Below are 25838 nucleotides of genomic sequence, written 5' to 3'. Positions count from 1 at the left end.
GCAGAATTCATGGCTCAGCTGAAACGAAAGAGCAGAAACAAATTTGTCCACCCAGCTGATGACAAAAGCTGATGTTATATTTGATCAGAAAGGAGAAGTCTACAAATCTGTTGCTGCAACCATTAAAATACAGAATGTGACACCAGACATATTCTCTTCATGACTTTTGGCACTTCTTACACTTTCAGCAGTATGTGATGCATTCAGGCTATGCCTGAAAAACATACCTCTGTGGCACATTGACTGTAGGTTGTAAGAATGAAAGAGTATTTCACATTATCACTAAAAACACTTCAGTTCTGGTCTTCCAGATTCCAAAGATCTGAGGTTTTTCCTTGAGCTGAAAACTGACTCAGGAATTAACTTCTGTCTTAGGAACCAGGCTACAAAATATCCACAGTTCTGTCCTGGTCAGATATCTCTGTGATGTTTCTGACACAAAATATTTCTCCTTCCAACTTCAACTATGTTAATTTGCTAGGGGGAGGTACTCATATGCTATGTCATACAGATAAGGTCTATGACACTTGTTACCAAGTCAGAGATGTTCTTCCATTGCAAAGTTAAAGAGAATATTTAGGGAAAATATTTGTATGTATATATATATATGCATACATATGTGTAGATATATTTATATAAGTATATATACACTTGTATAAATATATATATGTGTGTGTGTATATATATGTATGTTATTACAGCTAGCACTTTGGAGGACCCAGAACCAAATGCAAGAGAGGCTATCACCAGCAATAGCACAATCATTAATTTTCCTATGTACAGTGAAGAAATCAGTGCCATGTAAGTCTCTTTCAAAGTCCATTCGATTTAGCTGCCAAAATATATGGGCAAAAGATCAAAAGCTACTGCATTACTGCGGTTTGTCTGGTTGCCATACAGAGCTGAGCTGCACAAGAGAGCTCCAATTCAATTAAAAATAAATCCATAATCTTTTCCACACCAGTAAGACTAGTAAGGCCTAAGACCATTTTTGTAAACCTGTGCATCACATATTAAAGTTTTTGTTACATCTTACAAGTTTTGGTTTTTACAAGACACTATATTACAGGTTAAAAGTATATCTGGGCATTTTGTAGTATCTCGTAATGGATTGTGACATTTAGTAAGCAATATTATACGTATAAAACACCAGCTATGTATTAATTCCTGCAAATATATATATGGCATTTTAAATATGGATCATAGAAATCGTTACACATTGTAAGAATAAAACCACAGGTTGTATTTTTCACAACTCACATTTCTACATATACAAGCAGGCTGTCATGAGTTCAGTGTTTTAATTATGAATGAAACAGTATGGAAATAAAGTTGAATTCACAACCAGTGCTGAATTATTAACTCAATAGGTTAATTATACTAATTTCAATAATTTCAATGATCTAATACATCAGATAATGAAGTCAGAAGCTTAGCACAAGAAAGGTGTTTTCTGTTTAGCTTGTAATAGAATACTGAGGAGGAGATGATTCCCTTTAATCTTTTACCTAAAGTAGAGTTACAGCCACAGAATGGCATTGATTTAAATGGTGGAAAAGAGTGTTTTCTTGTAGGTAGTGTTCCTTGACAAGGAAAGCCCTCCCAGTTCAGGTGCTAAATTCAATATATAATTCATGATAAAGAAGTAAAGTGCTTTTTTCTTATAGCTTGTTTGGTGGTTTTTCTTTAAAATCTACTGAGATTTCTATTTCTGGAAGAATACTTTTCCCCTCTGGCTTATCAGGAAATTAGAGCATTGTAATCACACACACACACTTAACTTTAAAACATTTTTTGTAACCAAATATATTTAGTTAAAACAAAGACCCAATGTAGACAATTTTGTTGTTTAAGATTAATGTTTCTTATTCTGTTTGGGTTTGTTGTTTGGGGTTTTGGTTTTTTTTAGATAAAATAGAGACAGCTTTTTAAAACTGAAGCCTGTGTCCTGAAAGTAATTTATATAACCAAAATAAAAAGTAAAGAATTAGCATAAAGTTCAGTGTTAAAACTCACCTATTACATAAACATGAGTATATGGCTTGAATTCCCTAAACGTATGTTTTTTCCTTGATAGCAGCTACTGTAAAATCCCCATGCTTCTGGATGCTGAGGAAGCTCTCCCCACCCCTCTTGGCCAATATGTGTCTCCCAGACCCTTTCCTCCCCAGAACAAGACAAACTAGATTTTTCACCTGCCCACTTTCTCATCTCAGCTGAAGCAGACACAGCTGGCTACAGAGAGCTGGGCAAGAGGAAGGAATACGTGGCAGGAGTTGCTGTGCTGCTACAGCCACCCATTTCCACTCTCCCTAGAAGAGCTGGAGTTGCAGGCCCCCTCTAACACCCAGGAGCTCCCCGATATCCCTTTGAGCATCGTCTGTCTGCAAAAGCATGTCCAGAAGCCACAATAGCTCATAAGGCATTTGGGACCCTTTGAAGAGAAAACTCATGTAATCCTCACTATCATTGACAATACCCTTTCTGGTGATCTAAACCTGAGGGACTTAGAGACTCAGAACTAATCTTTAAGCTCTTTCTTACTGTCTTGCTAGCTGGATTTTATTGGGTACATTCCTAGACTTACTATATCAATTACATGTTATGTAAATCTATGTCAATAAAGCTTTATGCTATTCTACATCCACTTTTTCCTCTGCATATATATATCACTTGGTTAAAATATGTTTCTAAAATAAAGTTCCTCTCCTCTAAGAGAGAATACTGCCCTATATTTGATAGACCTCCAATATACGGTATATTGTGAATTAATTCTTTATGATGAAAAATAAGATTGCCACCAGATATACTAACTTTTGCTAATGCCTACTAAATTAACTTAAGCCAACATTATTCACTCAGGACAGATTAATCACATATTCCATCCATCCTTTAATTATATATCAGCATAATAAAATTTCTCCAATAATTTACAATTCTTTATACTGAGTTTACAAGTTTCATCAACCATAGTCATCCTCAGGAGAAAGAGCAAAGGTAATTGGTTGTATGTTAATGGCCTGAATTGCTCCTTTCTTGAGTGAATGAATGAGATTTACTAATCACTTAATTGTATAGAGGATTTTTTTTTCCATTTTCTTGTGTCTCAATAATGACAGAGGCTTCTGTCACAGGATGCTTCAGGCTATTGCTGGAAGAAAGAATCAATCTCTGCCTGGGTCTTGTATTCAGTTTATCCAACCAGCAGAGAAGAGGTTTTTCTCTATTTTTTTCTGTTATTATTATTTTTATAGATTAATCTGACTGTCAGATATATTTAGAGTCACCTAATGTTTTTAAGTATAAAACCCTCTCATTCTGTATTAAAAAAATTATCACTCTACAGGTTTTAATTATTCAAGCTAAAAATTTTCATATTAGTGCTTTGCCTCAGGCTGACTTTTTTAAAGCTTTAGCTAAAACAGCCTTTTTAGAGAAGATTAGTGCAAAGTAGACAACTCTATCAAATTTTAAATGGCTGTCTTACCAATTTTTTGAAGGAGCCTTGGAGCACAAACAAGTATCTTCTGAAACATCTCCTTATTTCCTGTCAAAAAATCCATCTTTTAAAGCAGAATCACAGGATTTTCAGATTCCTAGCATGTACATCAGGTAGATATCACAAGCTTTCTGTCCATAATCACAATCCTATCTCTCAATGCTCCTTAACTGCCAACATGCTCCTTGAGCTACAAGGAAATTTTTCTGTAAGATCTGTGGGTCAGGTAACAGTGGTAATACCCCAACACCCTTCAGTCAAAAGCAGAATTACTGGGCTGGGTTGTTCTGGCTGCCAGCACTGGCCGTAAGATTTTTGTCCCAGCTCTTACTAATGTATGTCAGTATTTCTTAACACCTTTTAGCCCTTATTACTGAATAAAGCCTCTTTCTGTAGCTTAAAAATCACGTGAGACTGACTTCCACAGAGTGACTTCCACTCCACTGTACATACAGAGCAACAAGGAGCTGCCAAATCAAGTAACAGGACCCACTTTGGTGTGACAGAGAGATGTTTTGCCATATATCCACACTGCTTTTCAAAATTAATGTATTGAATCTATACATTGGACTAAACATTACATTTTCTTCTTCCATCCAAAGGGAATCCCACTAAGAGTAATGAAGGTCAGCTGTGATCCTTTAGTCCCAGAACTGATGTCAATGTACTCATTAGCTGAGGTGTGTCAGAGGTGCAGATTGATAATCACAGCAGGACTGAGGTACAGCTGGCTTTTAATTTGCCTTTTCCAAGGAAGTATCTGCAGTAGTTTTGCTGGCTATCATACAGATGCTCTCCATTTAATTTCTGCATCTCAATCCACCAAATTCATTTGACATAAAAAATGTACACCACTGTAATCAAGGCTTGTTGTAAAATGTAAATGGAGGGTAAACATTAACAGTGGCATTTCTTATCAGTGTTTTGAATCCTATTTTATATGACTTAACATTCAAATTCCTCTCAATCAAATTGATCGGTTGCATTATCCATATTTAAAATTAGTTTTGTTTCCATAAACAGTTATCATAATTCCCATCCCTCTGAATTATTAAGGTTTGCACTGCACTGAGTGCGAATACATATTTTTCAGTGGCAAAATATGAGATTATTGAATTAAAACTGAATACCTCTGGAAGCATTCTGTGAAAAGAGGGTAAGGCATTGCTACATTTTAGTCATATCCTACATACACACAAGCAGATCTCTATTTTGAACAATCCTTGCTGCTCGTATCCATTTCCCTAAACTGTGAATTACAAACCCCAAAATGTCTATGGAAGGAATTTTTCCGTTAGTCATGCAAACAGTGGTTTCCTTCGGTTCCCTCCTCACGCCCACATGCTCAGGGGTGACCTCCCGATCGCAGCCATGAGCACGGTGCCAGCTGCATGCCCGCCTTTCCTGGCCAACAGTCAGAGCCAGGCGGGTGGGCATCCCCTGCCTCTGACTTAGCATGCCCTTTGCATACTTGCTTAACATTTTAAGCTCCAATTAGTGGCAATTTATGTCCAGTATCACCCTATTAATTCACACTAATACCTGAGATGACCTTTCTGATCAGCTTCAATTTAGCAAGCAAGACCAAGCAAGAAAAGCGCAATGCTTCTGAACAACAATATGCAAACATCGACAAATGCCTTAAATTTGATTAATTAAATTTGTGTTGGTCAGAAATCTGAAAAAGTTCCCATGTTTTCAAAACATGCAAAATTCCTCCATGGTGTGAACTTCAGAGTGATTCCCTAATCTAGAAACCTTCTTGAGAGCAGTGGAGGCCATTGACTTTGTCTTGACAAATTCACAGGTTAATTAATTTGTATTGCATTGTGAAAAGGCCTGTTTGCAGCAGCATTTCAGTAATACTGTGTGCAGTGTGAGAATCAGTATTTCATATTTATGTTTAAATTTTCATACTTATGTTAAAATTTCATTTTTATGTTTGTTTAAAATGTTTAAATGTTTGTTTAAATTGTAAAAGATGTTTAAAATTTCATATTTATGTTTAGATTTTATTTATGTTTAACAACTCCATCCACCTTCTCTGCCCACAAGCAAAAATATCTAGAAATATTTGAATATTTCTGTTGCAAGCCAATGGTAGGCCATTACAGTGGCACCTAGTAAACTGTCTTTTAATGATAAGCAAATTTGAGACAGACACTAAATATTTCTTCATATATTCAAAGAATGACATCAGTTCTACTTAATTTCAGATCACATCTAATGGCCAATTTTAATGCCTTTCAAGAAAATAAGAGGTGGGGGAAAGAGAAAGTTTCCCTGCAACTGTGTAAACTGTCTTTTTTTTTTTTTTTTCTTTCCAATTTGCATTTGAGTATAAAATTAGCATGAAATCTAATCTTTTCAAATGTCTGCAATGCCACTTGCCTAACTAACTACATGCATAGTTTGATAAATGCTTTAATTGATTTCCTAAACCTAATTTAGATGAACTCCAGTCTGTACATAGTTCAAACTATGACACTGACTAGTTCCATTACTTTAATGAAAATGCCCCAGATCATTCTGTATTTCACCTTTTAGATATTACTTCTGTAAAAAAAATCAAAGAGCACAGTTATAAAAAGTCATGGTGAGGAACACAAAAGCCCATGGAAAGTATGCAATTTATGATTGCAGTATCTGGGTCAAGTAGCAACAAAGGATAAAGAAGATTAAGGATTAAGAATTGCCTAAAACATATGAATGAAGATGTGAAATTAATGATGATTATAACAATTGTATGTTTATACAGCAGGAGTTTGATTCTTGTGCATTAGCACAATAAAGGCTTCACTTTATCTCTGGCTTTGAAAAGATGGGGGAAGACGAGTAAACTGTCAGTTTGAATTAATGTTTTGTCATAAATATTTATAGCCCACAGAAAACAATTGTATGACTCTTTAGGATTGATCTAATTAGTTACAAATCACATTCTAAACATATTAATACAATTCTTTCACAGGAAATTTGGCTTCCAATAAATTAATATTAAAATATTTGGCTTATAACTGTAATAGAAGAAACATTCCTAAAGCCAGTGAGTGAATGAGAGAGGTTTCCTTCCACTTTTTCCACTTACTGGGTCTACCCTCAAGGCTATTTCTTTGTAAGTCTGAATATATAATGCTTCTTTTGTTTCAAGTTTCAAAATTAAAACTATGAAGTATAAATTCTTACTAATAGAGTACCATAACCTAACATGCCTACATCAGTTAGGACATGCAAGGCATTTATAGGTTCGATGGGAGTTTCCAAATCCCAGGGTGTTCAGTTTCATTTTTTTGACCAAAGAATACTTGTAATAAAACAAAACACAATAATTTGTAGGTTGCAAGTCCCAGATCTTGTTTATTTATAAAGCAATAAATATTAGAAGCACAAATAAATTGCACGGGTGTGTAAACAAACTGTACAATGACTGAAGAGTTCAGGAAGGGTTGCCAGAAGACTCCAAGAAGCATATTGTCGTCATCCTGAGTGGGAAGTAAATTGAGGGGAAAAGTGCTTAGAAGCACTTGCGGTGGACAATGGATGGACCAGCTTCATCATACTCCTGTTTACTGATCCACATTTGCTGGAAGGTGGACAGAGATGCTAGAATGGAGCCACCAATCCACACAGAGTACTTGCGCTCAGGTGGAGCAATGATCTAGGATAAAGAAAAGCAACAAAATCCTCATTTAACAGTTACATTTCTGAACAACCAACCCACATCAGCAATGTAACAAACCACTAGATATTTACTTAAGTAAATAAAGAACTTTTCTGTAATAACAGTAGTGCTCTTCAGCAGCTGGCACAATACATGTAATATTCCTTAAGAAAATCTATAACCGTATTCTTCTCTTTTCTAACACTTGCTTCTAACCAATATAATTATTCTGAGTAAATGGAATTTCTCCTAATTTGTCCATCATTTGTTGATCTTACTTTTAAGTTGTTCCTATATCCCAATTTAAAGCTGTGGACACTTTCTCCATCTTTATCTACATTTTATAGTGCAGAATAAAATTCCTTACCTTGATCTTCATAGTGCTAGGAGCAAGTGCAGTGATTTCTTTCTGCATGCGATCAGCAATGCCAGGGTACATCGTCGTACCACCTGAGAGGACGTTGTTAGCATACAGGTCCTTACGAATATCAATATCACACTTCATGATACTGTTGTAGGTAGTTTCATGAATACCAGCAGATTCCATACCTTGAGAAGAAAGAAGACTGTAGGTCAGTAAGTTATACAAGCGGTCTTAATGAAAAGAACTCTTGGCGTTTCTCCTCATCATTAATACAAGCTTCTATCATCCTTTTGTTGTAATATTGCTTAGTGATTATTAAATGTTACAGAAAAGCAAAAATATAGAATTACAGAACTAGCTTAGAAAATCAAAATTATTTGTTAAAAAAAGGTAAGAATCGTAATGCATATGCAAAGGAAAGATACTCAAAATACCCAGTAAGAGAAGTAGTACACACACAAGATGAACTAATTTAGTATATGGCAATGGGAAAAAGTTATACAGAACAGAAAACGTAAGTATCAGGTTATGTCAGAGTCTCATAAAAAGCTTTAGTTGAATATAGTAAAGACAGCAATAAAGTCAATGAAATCAGTTGAACTAAAACTAAAGAAGACAATAGTAACTTCATTTCTTTTTCAGCCTACTCAAAATACAGTCTATGCTGTTTATAAACATCAAGTCAAAACATAATGAAGACATGAACCAAGATATTAGTACTTAGTAAGGAAAAAGAAACCAGAAGCAAGTGTTTGTAGGTTGCATTCCAGTTTATTAATTTTAACAGGTGCTTCCTGAAAGGGCTGACACTAGATCCACAGTAAGATGTCAGCTGATGAACAACTGCACTTATTGATCAGGACTTAAGAGTGTAAACATCTGCTATCTCCGTCAGCTGCACTCACAAACAGCAAAGCTTACCGTCTTGCCCATGGCAATGTTTAATTATAGTGCATATAAATATACACACACCTTCATTCCATTTTTTTCCCCTCTCAGACACTTTCCTTCTTCATGGAGTCAGAGACTGGTTTAAGTGTAAGCCTTACAAATACAGCACTGAAAGCTATTCTTGCCATCGGTGACACAGAATCATAGAATGTCTCGAGTTGGAAGGCACCCATAAGGATCATTGAGTCCCACTCCCTAACGATGATATTCTAACTGTATGATTTATTACTAAAAAATTGTGACCATAAAAACTGGCCTAAAACTTGCAACAAGAGCCCAAAGCTCAGCTAATTACCAGTTGAGCTCACATCAAGCACACCTTACAGGGACCACAGGATCTAACTCATTATTTATCTATGTTTGATTTCGTGCCAAATTTAGATATGCAGGAAGAAGAGTGGGACACCTTCTAGATCTTCTGAATCATTCATACCTCCTACAGAAAGGAGAATTTCCTGGGAACACTTACCAATAAATGATGGCTGGAATAAGGTTTCAGGGCAGCGGAAACGTTCGTTACCAATTGTGATCACTTGACCATCAGGCAATTCATAGCTCTTTTCCAAAGAGGAAGAAGAGGCAGCAGTGGCCATTTCATTCTCAAAGTCCAGTGCAACATAGCACAATTTCTCTTTGATATCACGAACAATCTCACGTTCAGCTGCAGATATATGGGAACCAAATCAAGGTTTGGATAAGCAAAATACTAGATGAAGAAGATGGGCCAAGAGAGACATGAGGATTTTCACAGGAGGGCAAAGCTGTAGGACTGACCTGTTGTCACAAAGGAATAGCCACGCTCCGTGAGGATCTTCATGAGGTAGTCAGTCAGATCCCTGCCAGCCAGATCCAGGCGCATGATAGCGTGAGGCAAAGCATAGCCTTCATAAATAGGTACATTGTGGGTGACGCCATCGCCAGAGTCAAGAACAATACCTGGGAGAGAAATGTCAGAGAGCAGCTGGAATCACCTGGCAAATGCTTAGAGCCCTTAGGCACAGTAAGCAGCAACAAGCACAACAAGATATGGGGGTTTTCAGGCAGCATAAAGCAGCACCATCTATTTTAGCTATAAAGATCTTGCCCATTCCTTCTACCTTTGCTTGCCTGGACGTTCCTGTTCGGTGTGAAATTTCCCATAAAACAGTTGTTCCATACATATTTTACGCTAATCCATACGAGCAGCCTCCTATTACACTGAGCAGCAAGTATATTTGCAATAGTGACTTTGTTGACTCAATAATGGGCATACTTTGGGCCCAGTTTAAACCCTTAAACCGGTGTAATGCTTGTGTAACTGCAGTATCTTCACGGGAACGTCTCCTCGTTTGCGTCACGACAAGCGGCAGGAGAGTCAGTGCCGCAGCGCCTCTCGGAGCACGACACAGACGTCGCTCTCCCCATGGACTACTTTCTACCGGCTTCGCTGCTACTGTTATCACCGATCGCTACAAACTAAAAATGCCTAGTTTTCTGTAAATTTGAGTTAGTTGTGGTGGGTCTTCTTCCTGTCTGGAGTGGGGAAGAAGGGAGAGCTCCTGAACAGAAATATCTACATAGTGCTTATTTGTTTATTTTACCTGTTGTACGACCAGAAGCATACAAGGACAGGACAGCCTGGATGGCCACATACATAGCAGGTACGTTGAAGGTCTCAAACATTATCTGGGTCATCTTTTCACGATTAGCTTTCGGGTTCAAGGGGGCTTCTGTGAGCAAGGTAGGGTGTTCCTCAGGGGCCACGCGGAGTTCGTTGTAGAAAGTGTGGTGCCAGATCTTTTCCATATCATCCCAGTTGGTGATGATGCCATGTTCAATGGGGTATTTCAAAGTAAGGATACCTCTTTTGCTCTGAGCTTCATCACCCACATAGGAATCTTTCTGACCCATACCAACCATAACACCCTAAGAGAAGAAAATACAGAAAAGCATTATTTGAGGAAGATTCACAGCCAACTATGCTATTTTCAATAAAGGTAAAAGCAGTCACACCACTAAAAGGTTGTTTAGGAAAAGAAATAAGCATTATTAAAATATTAGTCAACAGAATTTGAAATTTTTTCATAAAATCCTTTTTTCCTTTAATCAGATGAAAGGATTTCCCCCCTCTTTTTAAAATGTATTTCTTATTTTCAATTACTTCTTTCTGGTCCAAAAGTTTGACTGATAGCAAACTGCACAGTATCATGAACAAGAGAAGATACAGAGAGACATACAAAGAGAGTTTATAAACAAGAAGATACAGAGAGAAATTAGCCTTCTACTGAAGGAAGATACTTCACGTTACTATGAAGCCTCAGCAGTAATTTATTCACAGTAATAAAATACAAATTGAAAATAGTTTAGATTAAAAAAAAAAAAAAAAAGCATTCCAAGGAAATTGTAAAAATACTGTATTTTCTGTGTACTGATTTAACTGTGGCAGAAGAGGAGAATGAGATGCTTAGAAATCAGTAAGAAGGTAAGATCAGAGACAGACAAAAGCGGAGGAAATTGAAAGAAGGTGTTTGGTACGTGAAACATTGGAGCAGACAGGTGGGAAAGGCCGTGAACAAACTGCATCGTGCGCAGATGCAGCCAATGGAGATGCCTTTGAACTAGCACCAGCAGCGGGGCTGGCCTAGGGGATGGCGCGGGCAGCAGCTTCACTGGAAACTGGGTTTGGGCTCAGTAGGAGAGAGACCAGGGAAACCCAGGGGAAAAGCTGGTGAGTTAGAAGTAGCTGGGGGAAAGGCAGAAAGTGACAGAAAGGAGGTAGGGGACAGCCAAACAGTGGAGCTGCGGGAGGCCCTGGGGAGACCTGGAAACGTGCCGCTAGTGCTGCTGCAAGATGTGAGCAGAGGGAAGGGCAGGGGATTTGGGACAGGACCAAATAATTAAGGAGGGAAAGGGAGAGTGGAGGCGACTCCTGGAGAGAGGGGGAAGGCCGTGTCCTGCCCCGGTCCTGCCTCCGTTTTTACCTGGTGTCTCGGGCGGCCGACGATGGACGGGAAAACAGCCCTGGGGGCATCGTCTCCAGCAAAGCCCGCCTTGACCAGCCCCGAGCCGTTATCGCACACCAGTGCGGTGGTCTCCTCGTCGTCGCACATCTTCGGAGGGAGGCACGGACCTGAAAAACAGCGCCGCGGCGCATCCAGACCCCCGCGGACAGCGCGGCGCTGCCGGCGGGCCCCTCCGCGCCCCACGCGTGGCCCCTCCGCGCCCCGCGCCCGCAGCGCACTGGCGGCGGCAGCGGCACAGCGGCAGCTGCCGGCGGGAAGCGGGAAATTTGTCTCGTCCCGGGAGGATGCTCGGTGGCTCAGCCACGCTCTTGGGCTGGGCTTTAAACGGGATCCGTCAGCCGCTTTCTTCAAAAGGCGCCTCGGCGTGCGGGACGCTCTTTAGGGCATCATTAGCGGTACCCGCGGGCCGCAGATTGAAACGGGAGGGAAAGTATTTGCAACCGGAGGGATCGGCCCTGCCCAAAGCGCTTCCCCGGCGGCGGGGCGGCGGCTGGCGCTGCGCGGGGGGCGGCCGGGGCCGGCACAGCACTAAACCGGGAGGTGCAGAGGCAGGGCAGCGGCTGTGCCTGCGCGACCGGCGTCCGCTGCCCGCCCGTGCCTCCCATCCCATCCCATCCCATCCCATCCCATCCCATCCCAAGCCATGCCATGCCATCTCATCCCATCCCATCCCATCCCTCGCTGCCCGCCCCGGGCCGGCCCCGCGGGGCTGAAGGCGGCCGCCACGCTACTCACCAGACCAGCACCGGCGGCGGGGGGGCTGCGGAGGAGAGCCTGGGTGCCGGCTCGGCGGAGACGCCCCAATTTATACCCCGCCGAGGGGCAGCGTCGGCCAGGGCCGCCGCGGGACGGGGCAGCCACCTTCTCCTTATTTGGTCGGCTCCGCGCCATTGAGCGGCCGCGCAGCCATGAATGGAGCCCGCCGGCCCCGGCGCAGCCCGGCCGCCCGGCCCATGTAAGGCAGGCGCGGGGCTGCGCGCCCCCGGCCCGCCGCATGGCCAAATAGGGAGCCCCGCGCAGCCCCTCGGGGCCAGCGCTCCGGGGGCCCGGCTGGAAGGGGGCCCCTCCCGGCCGCCCCCCCCCCCCCCCCCCGGGCCCGCCCGCCGCCCGGCTCGGCCCGGTCGCCGCCGGCAGCCCGAGAGCCCCGGCCCCGCGGGGGCGGCCCAGGGGGACCCGGAAACGCGGCGCGTTGCGCGGGAGATGCGCGGGCTCGGCGGAGGGCGAGGGGCAAGCTGCACGGTGTTCTCCATGCCCGGCTTGTCGGTTTTCCGCGGGGAAAAAAAAAAAAAAAAAAAAAAAAACAACAAACAAACAAACAAACAAAAAAAAAAACACAAAAAAACCCCAACAAAAACAACAAAAAACCCCAAATGAACAACAACAAAAAACCCAAACAAACAAAAAAACAAACAAAAAAACACACAAAAAAACCAACAAAAACAACAAAAACCCCCAAATGAACAACAACAAAAAAACCCAAACAAACAAACAAAAAACCAAACAAACAAAAAAACACAAAAAAACCCCAACAAAAACAACAAAAACCCCCAAATGAACAACAACAAAAAAACCCAAACAAACAAACAAAAAACCAAACAAACAAAAAAACACAAAAAAACCCCAACAAAAACAACAAAAACCCCCAAATGAACAACAACAAAAAAACCCAAACAAACAAACAAACAAAAAACACCAAAACCAACCAAACAACCAAAAAAAAACCACAACAAAAATCCCAAAACCAAACCAAACAAAAAAAAGCCAGTCAACCTCCTCTTTAATTAGAGACCCATGAGGTTGCTTTGGTGGCAACGGCGGAGGCTCTTCTGGGGCATGGAGGCAGCATCTGCTGCCTGGGTCGCCTCGGGAAGGAACAGGGCACACAGAATTTCTTTCAAACTTTTCTGACCACCTGCAGCAAAAAATCGTGCTTTTCTCTGCTTTTGGCTGACATCTATAGCACAAAAAGGGATCTGCTCATTTACATGAATATATATATATGATTAAACTCCCTATTTTTGCTCTTTTAATGCACACAGGCTCAGTAATGCATAGTGATATATATGTATCAGGCAGAGGATGAGAGATGTCTTGGACAAAAACCAGCTATGGTATTAATGTAATGTGACAATTGTTTTCCTGCTCAGTTGTTGAAATATCCACACGGAAAATTTGGAACCTAGAAAATCCATGTATCTTCAGGACTTTTTTTTTTTTTTTTTTTCAGTTAAAAATAGACAGACTGGAGAGGCATCTCTTGAGTGGGTTTGGCCTGGTATGTGAAGGCAGAGACTGTCAATGTGTGTCCCAGAGGAACTGCGTTATAACGCAGAGAAAAGTGTCCTTCAGGAGCTCAGCTTATAAACGGCCCAACGTCTGCCTGTGTAAGACACAATGGGGGGTAGAAAGAGTTGAGTTTTGGGACAGAAGGGAAGGGTGGGGTGTAAAAGTCAAGAAGGGAACACTCAGTAGACTGGACCAACTGCTTAAACACGGGTCCAGTTTATTAGATGCCATACAAGGGCTGACAGCCATCACATGGTTATATACATCTCAGATGAGGTGGAAGGAAAGGGCTTGTGAATGCAACCCAACCTGCAGTGGGGGGGCTTTGGGGCATGCTGGTGTAAGAGCTATCTTTGCACCGTGGTTTGGCTCTGACAAAGGGTGCAAGAACTGGAAATCGCCGACTACTCATTTCTAAACTGTATCCAAAGGGGGCGTCAGAGACCCTTAGACTTTAATTTCTTCTGAAATCGGAGATAGTGGAATCAGTTTCCTCATTTCTAGCACAATTAATGAGGTGGTTAGCTCCTCCCCAGCCCCAGTTTGTCTTAGGGTTGTGCCCAACTATGAGGACAACGCTGAAGCAGATGTAGCAACAAACTTCTTGGCCATTGATAGCTCCTGCTTTTCTTTAAATGCCTTGAGGAGACACAACCTGTTTCAGGTGAGATGCTATTTCTGTATAAAGGTGCGTGTATGTACATTTCATATATGTGTATATATATATGCACATATATATTATATATGCATGTATGTATCTGTGTATATACATATATGTGTATATTGGGATTTTTTCTTAGCTACCTAAGAGAGGAAGGTGTGGGATTGTGAAATACAGTGGCCTCAAAAGGTCAAAGTGGGGAAAGACTGCTTCAGTACCTCTGCTCTGGACAAACTTTGGCTCTTTGTTTTCCTGGTACTGATGAAAAATCAACCAAAATCAATACTGGTTGGGATAAGGACCCCAAGTAAGTCTATAAGTATCTAAATTGATTAGGCACAGGTAACAGAGCTGAAGATATTTTGGTGACAATAATGCCTATTTATGTAAGAATTCATATATATGCAAAGATATATAAGCATCTATCTGCTGGCACAGAGTACTGTTTCAAAGAAAAAAATACTTTACCAGACGTTGCTTTCAATTTTAAAAAGTCAGCATATTTTACTCCATGGTAAGTTGCCATATATAATTTAAATCTATTTCTTTTTTTTCCCCTAGCATATCTTTTCTCCAGAAACCATATAATGTGAGGGATTGGCCAGCTTCTCCAGCACTAGAGATAAGTTTACAGTATTATCTCAGCTGTTCCTCCGTTCAGAGGTGTTACAGTATTTACATAGAAGCCTGCTGCTGATAGCTGCATTGAATTCCTCCCCAATCAGACCCTCCCTGTCACATCCTACATTCCCTCTGGCTAGAGAGAGACAGACTCCGATGAAAGTGAGACAGAGCCAGCTCTTGCTGCAAAATCTACACAAACAGTCTGTATTTTCTTGTTTACTTTATAACAAAACGTTGACTTCCTCTACTTTTTCCTCAAGTTTTAAATTTCTAATCCAGCAAGACACATCTAAGCTCCTGATGCACTTGAGAACTCATCAATCCCCACCCCATATATTGCAAGGTCAAATGAAAAGGGCACCACATAATGTACATAAATCCAAAAGCACATCTGCTTCCTCATAGCCATTTGAAAAGTCCCCAGTTAAAGTAATTCCTTTAGCCAAAATCATTCTGCTCTCTGCAATAAAGCAACATTACAGCCTCAAATAAACCAAGCAAGCAAACAAAGAAGAAAAACCTACTGAAGTATGTTATGTAATGTCATCTAGAGGAAAAATACTGTAGTGTCTGACTGACCAGGGTCCCCACCTGCTGTGTACATTTCTCATGACTTAGCTATGGGGAGTGACTGCAGAGACAAAGAAAACACAGGCAGTACAGAGAATTGGGAGAGCAGGCAGAGCTGCGGCGGACAACATCTGCGTGTACCCTAAACCAGCCTGAACACACAGGAGCATGGAGCCTCAATGAGTACACAATATTCATGGGGTAGCAAAATTATATATATATATGTATATATGACATATGCACATGGACAAAACTGGATGTGTTATTCAACCAAGACATCACTGTGACTGAAGCCAAAATCAGAACGTGAGTTCTTACCTCTTCATGGTAAAATTGGAATAAAAAAATCACACCTCAATCTTATGATGTCCAGAAATCCTATTCAGCTCTTGAATGAAGAAGCTATTTAGCTTAAAAAATAAAGCCTTGATTCTTCAAAAACTTTAAAGCATAGAATACTTATTGCCACAGACTTCAAATTATTTACAGTAGTTAACACTTCATTCAGAAACTGAAAATATGTAGGGTCAGGCCCTCTCTTTATTTTTTTTTCCAGCCTTTGAGATAATTCTTGTATTATCTGTACATGTTCCAATAAAAGCAATAACATTTTCATAATACACCAAACCACTCTATGTATAGTATACCTTAACCTAGCAGGTCTTAGAGCACGTGACTTCTCACTTAAAATCCGTTATTTCTAAATCCAATAGATGATGACATATACAATCTGCCTAGCACAGAGCCAAATGTTACCTCTCTTAAGCCTCAGGTCAGCATAATCTTTGGAAGAAATTTTACTTTTTCAAGAATATAAGAAGCAAATGCCACTCTGACAGGGTTTCTTTTGTCCCATGACAGCTGTTTGGAGCTATAAGGGCTTTAGAAATATAAGAAGCATTGCAGCAGAGTCTTACTGATGGGCAGGCATCCTGATGAGATGAGAATGCCAAACATACAATATGTGATGAATATCACTGTCATGAACAAGTCACTGTCATGAAGGAGTCATATGTGGTTGTCTATGTCTGTGTAGTTACAAATTTGTCTCTGTGTGTACGCAGACATACAAAGAAAAGCCAGAAGAGCCAGTTCTGCAGTCACCACCAACCTGAAGTTATTCCCTGTGAAAAGCTGTATTACAGTTTTCCAGTTAGATTTCCAACCTCCTAAGAGAGAAATCTTTCTCCTGTTCTGCTAGAGGAGAGTCTCCCAATTTAATAATCACACTGTCAGGCAAACTTCTCCAGAGAATTCATTGGGTATTTCCCTTTCTTAGTTATGTCTCATTCACCCTAGTAATAGTCCATGTTTCATACCTGATACATTCTGTGTCTTCTCAGCATTTAAACCCTTCGCATAGTTGCAGGCTGTTATCATCTTTCAGTTTCTTTCTCTCACTCACTCACGTACTGCTGTCCATCTATAATTAACCTAAAACATCTTAAGTGTGCGCTGAAATGGTAGAATCATGAGGTGGGCACTGGGAGCTAGAGATGCAGCTAAAACATCTTGTTATGAAGCTGAGAGAATTAGGCACAGGCAACATAAGTGGAAGCGAGCAGCAGTGAAAGGATTTCGTGCTTCTGAGTCTCTGACTCTCCAGAATCATTACTTGCCAAATGTCACTTACAAAGAAAGGCCAGGACTCTCACTCCCATTACACCCCCTTTGCAGCAGAAAGAAGGCTCAGAGAGTGCCGGGAGATCCTGAGAGCACTGAGCCTGCCCGGGAGGAACGCCTTGCTTCCAGCAGCGCTGTGCATCTCTCCAGCCAGAGCATGGCAGGGTAGGACTCCAGCACCTCATACTGTGAAGGCTGCAGCCTGCTCCGAAATGAAATTCAGTCCAGGGAAACTGCTACAATTTAGGGTCCTCAGGCTGTCTTATGCACTGAGGGACACAGAGTAGTTCAGGAAGACAGAAATACGTCCTGAACGCTTCAGCTGTTGCCAGCATGTATCTTGGTTGCCAGCCCTGTGCAGTGTCTCTGAGAGATACCTGCCCTACATTAGAAAGCTGACAGACAGTATGTCTAACAGTATTTCTATGTCTCATTTCTATGTCTCATTTCTACTGTTGGGGCTTTTTCCGGTTAGAAAACACATCTGACTGAAACACCAGAAAAGATGGAACATGAAAAACACCTTTGTGTGTATTTGTTCAATATCACACAATCATCATTTGATATTTGATGACTCTCTGACTGCTAGTACAGTATCAATAAATAACAGTTCCAAAGGCAATAGGTAATTGCTAGAGGTATCAAAGATGGTTTGACATTTTCTTATATTGGGAATATTTCCAAAACCCACCAATGCTTAAAGATAAATTCTGCTCAGTTAACTGAAGTTTTTGATTATTTTTATTTAAATTATTTTTCCTTCTTATATGTGACTGTAAAAAGCTCAGATTTGCAGAATGGTCACCCAGAAAATGTAACGGAATGACATGGGGCCTTAGCAGATGTTTCATTAGTATATAAATTATGTAGATTAATACCTAGATACTTAAAGATGACAAAGCAGAACAGTGAGAGAGAAAGAACACTTGAACTCAGGAATTTTCAGCCAAAGGCACTTCCTCACCCTGATTTATGTCTCGCTCCACCTTCAGTGTCCTCCAAGCTCACTGCGCTCCTGTTTCTTTGCCATAGATCCTGCACCTGTCATGTTCTATAGAAAGCAATCAGGACTTCATCACCTATCTACGTATTGCTTTTCAAATTTAACATCACAACTGCTACCAGACCAGTGCCATGAACAGATGCAAATCTACTACCCATGGCGGTGTTTCTAGAACACTACTGTAACCTTTCAATTTAGCCTAGTTCTTTACTGTAAGTCCTTCTGCAAGGTCTCTGAGTCACAAATACCTGTGGCAATTCATGTCAAAGCCAGTTTCTAAGAACTATTCAGAATGCTTCATGTTGGGAATTGATCTTTTCCCTTCTTGACTTCTTCTAATGTCCCCTTTTCATCATGTTCCCTTACTTTTATTTTTATAAATTTTTAATCACTATCCTCTTATTTCATCACCTTCCATCTCTTGTAATGTTCCATCTTTGTTTTCCTCACTACATATCTGTAAGTTGTCTAGCTCTGTATTCTCCAGTATGCATAGACTGTTTTGTGCAGTCACCTATATGCAAAATGAGCAGACACTGACTCTGTGAGAAAGAAGGATTCAAATTGCCAAGGAGAAGTTTTCCAGGGAAACAAGAAACATACCCATTTTCTTCCCCAACTAGCATACAGCTGTAGGAAGATAAAATCTAATACATACATCTTGTCTTTACTGTCATATTACACAGGCTGGTCTTCTTATTTGTAACCCACCATGTTACTTTCACCGATCTGCATGAGTCAACTGCAATAAGTAGGGTTCAATACTCTGAAACAAAAGGAACCTGAATTTACCAGCTGCTGCAAAGCATTGTGTGAGTTTCCAGATTGTTTCTCAGATGCGTTCTATTTTTCAGAATCAGAGACAGATGTCTCATAATTACAAAAAAAAAAAAAAAAAAAAGCAACAATAAAGCAGTCTATTCTAATTGTACTCTAGCTAAGGAATTAACTTTTAATAAAGGAAACCATCCAATAGTGGCTTTTCTGTTAACCTCTCTTCATGCATTCTCTTGTACTGCACATTAAAGCAGGAGGACCTACATTTCTTAATCTGTATAGACTAAGGAGGGAAGGAGGCATTGCTTCACAGGCAAGAAGCTAAGGTTCAGCAGGATGAAGTGACTTGACTGAAGTGACACTGTAAATCAGCAATTTATGTGAGAATTAAATCTTTCTTCTGAAGACCAATTCCAGCTGTTGAATAAGAAGCATGCCATTGTTCCCAAATACAAGAACAGAAGACTCTTTGAATCTGCGGTGTACACAGAAACAGTTTGCTTTGCCACAATTGATAGATATATCCTTCCCAAGAAATACCATTTTACAAGACTGATGGATTCTACTGCTGCTATTAGAAACACAAAGATATGTGATGAGTCTTTTAAAAATGTGACCCACTGACGCCACAGCAGGACTGGTCTCCAGCTCTCCATGGGTTGGGGCCAGCCTGTCCCTATCACCGTGGTTCTGCCCCTGTCCCCACAGCCCTGCCCAGCCATTCTGGGGCCACACTTGAGCCTGTTTCCCCTCACCAGCCCTGTTCCTGATTCCCATCTGAACCTTGATGTCTCAGCCCAGCCTTGTCACTATGGACCTGCCGGCTACCAGTGGATCTGAACCCTGACCTGTAGATTGACTTCCCCGGTTGACCTCAGACCTTCCTCTTCTCCACGATGGTGCCTTACGATCTGGACTCTTGCTTGGACCTGGCTGCCATCTCCAGCTTGCCCTGCTTGCCTCACTCAGGACTTGGACCTGGCTGGTGGGACCCCTGTTCTGCCCTGCCCTGCCCGCTGTGTTACCCTCACAGGATCCCCCATCTGCTGTAGAGAGGCCACACCAAAAGCCTTCCTGCCGGTCTTGCTGGCTGCACTACCCATTCGTTGTTGCTCTCTACTATATGTGTCACTGCTCAGCTTTTCTACCCAATATATTACTTGCCTCTGCTCTGGTCGCCACCATTCGCAGAGGCTTTACGTAGGCATTGGGTTAAACAAAGAAAAGCAGACACCCAGGACACCTTCAGCTAAGTAGAGCTAGTAGATTGCAGTCATGTTTTATCTTGCGTTTTCTCTTCCTTTGCTTTTTCATACCTAGAGGCCCACATGAAACATAATGAGGCAGAATTTTAGCTGTTAAGCTTCAAAGGCATTATGGTGCTTAGGATGCTAACCTGAGAGCTGAAGAGAGCATTAAACTTGTATCTCACATCCCAGCAAACTACTCTGACCTCTAATCTGTCATAAAGGTAATACTAGCTAACAACCTGCATCGATCCTCAAGTCAGTAGTTTTCTAGCTCTTTAGAGGCCTTCCAGTTTGGTATAACTAAATTGTTTTTATTTATTAGTGAATTTTAAACTCCCTAAATTCCTGTGAGGTTTTTATATATACGGCAACGAGGTACAGATTAATTGACTTAATGATAAACAGGAAATTGTTGATCAGTCTGAAAAAGAAAAATGAATCTTAGAAGTACCACTATAGTGTTTCAAGCATCAGTCCAGTATTCTTCGAATTTTCCACTTATCCACCATTCCTACTGGTGTTTTGGAGCATGCAATTTTACAGATGACTATAACAAGATTAAATAGATGTCATGATGAAGAAATTCCTTTGCTCAGCCAGATCCTCCAAGCTGATCTGCTTGAAAGCCATAGGAATTTCTGCTGGTTTCAGCAAAGTTATACCCAGCTGAAGCCACAGAGGAGTGAGATTCTGAGTTCAGTTATTATTAACAACAAGGAAATGAAATACTGAAGAGCTTAATTTAGGAAAAATATCTCTGTAGTATTCAAATGAAAAGAAAAAAAGACAATCTTGGAATTCAAATGAGCACAGAAACACAGGTGGGTTGAAAATCACAACTTCACATAAATTCTTGTTTTGTCTCCTGCTTCTGGAGCTGTTAGGAAAATGGGATATAAAAATGTCACTGCTGCCGCAACAGCTAATATGATGCCATGAGCAGATGAATTAACCTTGGAAAAAGTCATGTGGGATAGGTGAACTTTAAAAGGAAAAGTAAAGGAAGAAAAGATCCTGGTTCCATATAGTACCATAGAAATTTGAGTCAGGGAAAAGGATGTTACAAAAGGTAAATGTTGGATAGATATGTCTGCAGGTAAAATTTCAATAAAGCTAAACACAGGGTTATTGGTTTTGAATATTCATGTGTTTGAATGGCCTTTTATTTGTACTGCATATTCATTTAAATGATCATATATTGCATATTTATACATCAGGCTTCATCAATTCTTATCTATTTTTCATGCATCATTACTCACAGGAAATGAAAGAAAATAAATTTGAAAGTATTACAAGAACACAGCTTGTTTGGTAATGAGCTCTAGATTCACTGTGGGAGATTCTATTTATTTTTTCTGTTCCTATCATTAAGGAATGGAACAAAATTGGTAAAACAATAGGAGCAGTAGTGCTACTCATCCTGAAGTACCTGGCATCATTCAGAATCAAGCCCTCCTATAACCAAGGGAAGATAATCTCTCACTGTAGAATTACACACTAATAATGCAGACCTAAATAGTTTCTAATACTAGCACAGAATTGCGTAAGAAGTTCTATTAGAATTAAGTTAAAAGAAGTTGTGTTACACCATTAATAATAAAGGAAGTGTGGACTGGTTTAGAACATAACAGGAATTCTTTCTAACGTAGTAGCAAAACTGTGTATGTCCTTGTATAAAAGAGTGATTGGTTTGTAAAAGTATTTCATTGTTTACTTTAAAAGGATGGGCAAAATATATGCAAGAAAGGTAAGAAAATGGAGAAGAGGAAGATGAATGTGAAGAATTATTGTTTCAACTAACCTTACTGCTGTGCTAAATATTCTGGAGCTGCTACAAAATCTGCTTCCTTTATCAGATATGGAAAAAATAATAACAAACTAAAAACATTTATGGAACTCAGGTGCTCTTTAGAAATAGTGTGTACGGTGGTACCGATGTTTGTTTTGGGAATAGCTGGAACAGTGATTTCCAAGTGGGCTGCACGGACCCCAGGGAGTGCGTAAGAAAATCCATTGGTGTAACGGAGGAAAATCTTTTTTGTATCATTAATAAATAAAATTTTTAAATACTTTAAAATAGTGTTTATTTCATCTTCATCTCATTCTCTTTTTAATTTCTATTTTTGTGTATGTTTTATAATGTACAGAATGTGTTAGTACAGTAGTACCCATACATAATTTATACACTAATAAATATACACACATTGGGTGTGCATATTCAAAAAATTTTCCTGGTAGAGGTGCATGATCAAAAAGGTTTGGAGACCACCAGTCTAGGACACTTCCTGCTGAAGGTCCATTCCCAAAGGAAATAATAAAAAATAGGATGCAGTCCAAAGTCTGATCAAGAGTGTCTGAACAAGTAAACTTAATAACATAAAATTTAACAGTCTGAGATCCTAACACAAACTACAAGAGCCCCTTAAGACATACTCAGCACAAGGAATTCTACAACAGTTATGTAAGGCATAAAAGCAACGTTATAAAAGGAAATTAAACAAAATAAAGCAGATAAAGGAGAAGGCAAAAAACATAATGAAGGAAAATAAAATCAATTAATGAAATCTTAAGTCAAAAAAAGATCAAAAATTTCACAGGAAAAAAATAAAAGGATGCAAATTATGATTAAATAAATACCAACAAAATTTAGAAAAAATGGACGAAAGAGGTAAGGAGAATAAATGTGACCAATTAGGTTAGGATTGAAAGAAAAGAGAGAAGAGTGGAGGCTATTCTGGCAAACATTCACATCTCTTGCTTGCTGGACTAAAAAACTCACTGCCTCCAAAAGGATTTGAGCAATCACCTACTAATTTCTAATTTTAGAGAGATGGGGAGGGAAGAGCAACTTAAAGAGATGCTCACAGAGATCACTCAGCATTCTAACTCCCAGTGTATCTCTCACAAATCCTTCTGGGACTCAGCATCACAGACACAGCCTTGACACAGCAGGTCCTCTGTTGTACCAACCAGATATATAACAGAAAAAAAGTTAAGAGCAAAACAACTAATGCTCCACTACTCCCAGAATGTAGCTGATAGGCTTAAGCAGTAACTTTAAAATGTTTTACATTTCAGACTCCATTTTACCAGCTAGTACAATTGTTGTTGGAAGGCACACGGTAACATTTAGGAGTGAGAAGGTAATCTAATTATAATATTGATTTCAGAAAGCTTATTTCTATGCAGAAGAAAAAGTTACCATAGATATTTTAAAAGTAGCTTTCAACAAAAATCTGATTTTCCAGAACTTTGTTTCAATTCTGTTTGATTATTGTGGAGCAATAATAAGGACAAAAGAGAAAATACCCAAGGCATTCTGTTTGTGCTGAATAAGTCAAACAAACAAACAAACAAAAGTATTTCATTCCAGTACTTAGGAGACTCCCTACAAGGAGCCCATCATATGACCCACATGCTAGTTTTAGGTTTTGAGCTTGGGTACATTTATTTCTCTCATTTTCCATACCCAGAACACATATTGTGGTCAATCTAAATCTCATATTTCCACCTTTTATATTCACAAACATATTAGATGAATGTTTAATGACTGAGCTTTAGCTGTCTGCTCTGCCCTAGCAGAATTCACAGCTCCTGAGTTCAGTATTAATACACAGGGAAAGTTAAATGTTTGAGAGAACAGAATCATCAAAAAAACCCTACCAAAACTAAACCAGTTAATCACCTCACCTAACATTGAGTTTTCTCTGATCCTTCCCTCTAAAATATTAAATTTCTCCTATGTATCATCATGTAACTCAGCATAAGATGATGCTTGATGGTTGAGTCTAAATGAGGACAAGGTTCTTTCCAAAATACCATTTGTCTCCAAAGTTTAGATGCTCTTTCTTACCAGTCTAGATTCACCCCCTAAAACCACTTTCTAAGGGCTCAAGCCCCTTGCTGTTGTCATTGAAAGAAACAAAAAAAATACTTCAGTTATGGCCAACTTTACTTTAAAATGGCTTTTTAATTGCAGTAGCTTATTGGTAAATAACATATGTAATCCTCTTGTGTTCCTACTGTGGTAAAAATACAGATCCCTACCTCCCAGAACTAAGCTACAAGTAGTTCAAGTAATTCTAGGCAGGAGCTACCACAAGAATAATTATGACTAGATACACTCAAGGTTGAATCTCTCGTTATACCCTAATGATTAGGTGCTTACTCAAAAAGAGTAAATTAGAGATATTTTGGGGGTGCTTCTGTACCTATTCTTCCCTTTCGGTACTTTATCATGCAAGTGTTGTATATAAATTCTGTAAACTGGTCTTGCTGCCAGTTCTCTAAGCTGTAGGCTAGAGAAGATGGACTCGCCAACTTCCTTGGGGATTTTGCAGTGCCCTTCTTTACCACAGAGTTTCCCAAGGGTCCTGCAGAACAAGATGCTGCTTTAATACCCAAATATGAAAAGCTCTGGCATAGATCTGATAATACTAAAATCCAAAGCATCATGCCTAGAGGTACGTCCCTGTAGTACCCACAATGATACCAAGACCCTTACTGAAGAAAACCTTTACAGTCATTTAATTTCTATTTAATCAGTAGCTGTAGGAGGACCATTCCTGACTTTGGTGCTTGATTGTGCAAGCATAATATACTTTCACTGAGCTGCCTTTGCACAAAGGGTTTGGGGACGTTAAAAAAAGCAAGCTGAAATTCAAAAATTACATTGTATAGCATCATAATGCCACTGTCTTTCCCCAGTAAAGTTGTTGTCCTTATATTCACCAATATCACTGTCTACAGTGATACTGTTTCTAAAATGATGTTGGAGATAAATACGTTATTTTCCTCCAACTCTTCCAACGTCTCTTCAACCCTACAACCTCATTCTTACCTACTCACATTCAAGCCCAGCTCCTCAATATAATCTTCTCTAGTTTCACTAGTCTCCCATTTTCAATCCTCTTCCAGAAATCTATCACTCTGCTGAAAATACCAATTACCCCATTTCTGAATCCAAACATTTTTATTCCTAGTCCAAATTTCATTCAGTTTTACCTTCTACAGTTAAGTCAAGATCTTTCTTCATTCACATTTGGAAAACTACTGAAAGGGAAAAAAAAAAAAAAAAAAAAATGGAAAGACAAAAAAAAATATCCCTATTCTGAGTTATGATTATCTGACCCCACAGCTGCAAGGAAAAATCACTGTGTTCCCTGTGCATAAATGGGCAAATGTTGCATATTCACCTATAGGCTCTATTGGAATGAGGTGGACAGTCTTGTGCAACAGATGAGCATGGCTGAGTATAGGCAGAGAAGCCAGACTATTCAGAGATTTCAGCTGCTCAACACATACACATGGCTTTGTAAGAGCTTGTGAAGCACTTGGATTTCAGCAGATTTTTTCCCACAACAACAAAAAAAAGTCATCCATCACCCTTACGCTTCCTTATGTCAAATTTCAAATGTGTAAATACTGGGGTGATTAGAACCTTTCAATGAAATGTTTGTACTATTTCATTTTTACATAATATATACATACTTTTCCCCAGCTTTGCTTTCAAAAATGGCTGAGTAACTTTGGGTCAAACTTTCCAAAATATCCAACATGAAGTAGATTTT

General features: G+C 39.8%; 1 protein-coding gene across 1 annotated transcript; it reads right to left on the bottom strand.

The window, feature by feature from the left end:
• Positions 1 to 6825: 6825 nt before the first annotated feature.
• ACTC1 (actin alpha cardiac muscle 1) lies at positions 6826 to 12683 on the bottom strand. Its single transcript, XM_042790837.1, has 7 exons — positions 12210 to 12683; positions 11433 to 11581; positions 10053 to 10377; positions 9247 to 9408; positions 8942 to 9133; positions 7525 to 7706; positions 6826 to 7154 (listed from the first exon to the last, which is right to left on the bottom strand). Exons 2-7 carry the CDS (start codon positions 11559 to 11561, stop codon positions 7011 to 7013), a joined length of 1134 nt encoding a protein of 377 aa, XP_042646771.1. The 5' UTR covers positions 11562 to 11581; positions 12210 to 12683; the 3' UTR covers positions 6826 to 7010.
• Between the last annotated feature and the right edge of the window lie 13155 nt (positions 12684 to 25838).

Source organism: Tyto alba, unplaced genomic scaffold (genome assembly GCF_018691265.1).
Source record: "Tyto alba isolate M040663 unplaced genomic scaffold, T.alba_DEE_v4.0 Super-Scaffold_18, whole genome shotgun sequence".
Classification (NCBI taxonomy): domain Eukaryota; kingdom Metazoa; phylum Chordata; class Aves; order Strigiformes; family Tytonidae; genus Tyto; species Tyto alba.
The sequence above is the reverse complement of the archived record's forward strand: the minus strand, read 5'-3'. Positions and strand labels throughout refer to the sequence as shown.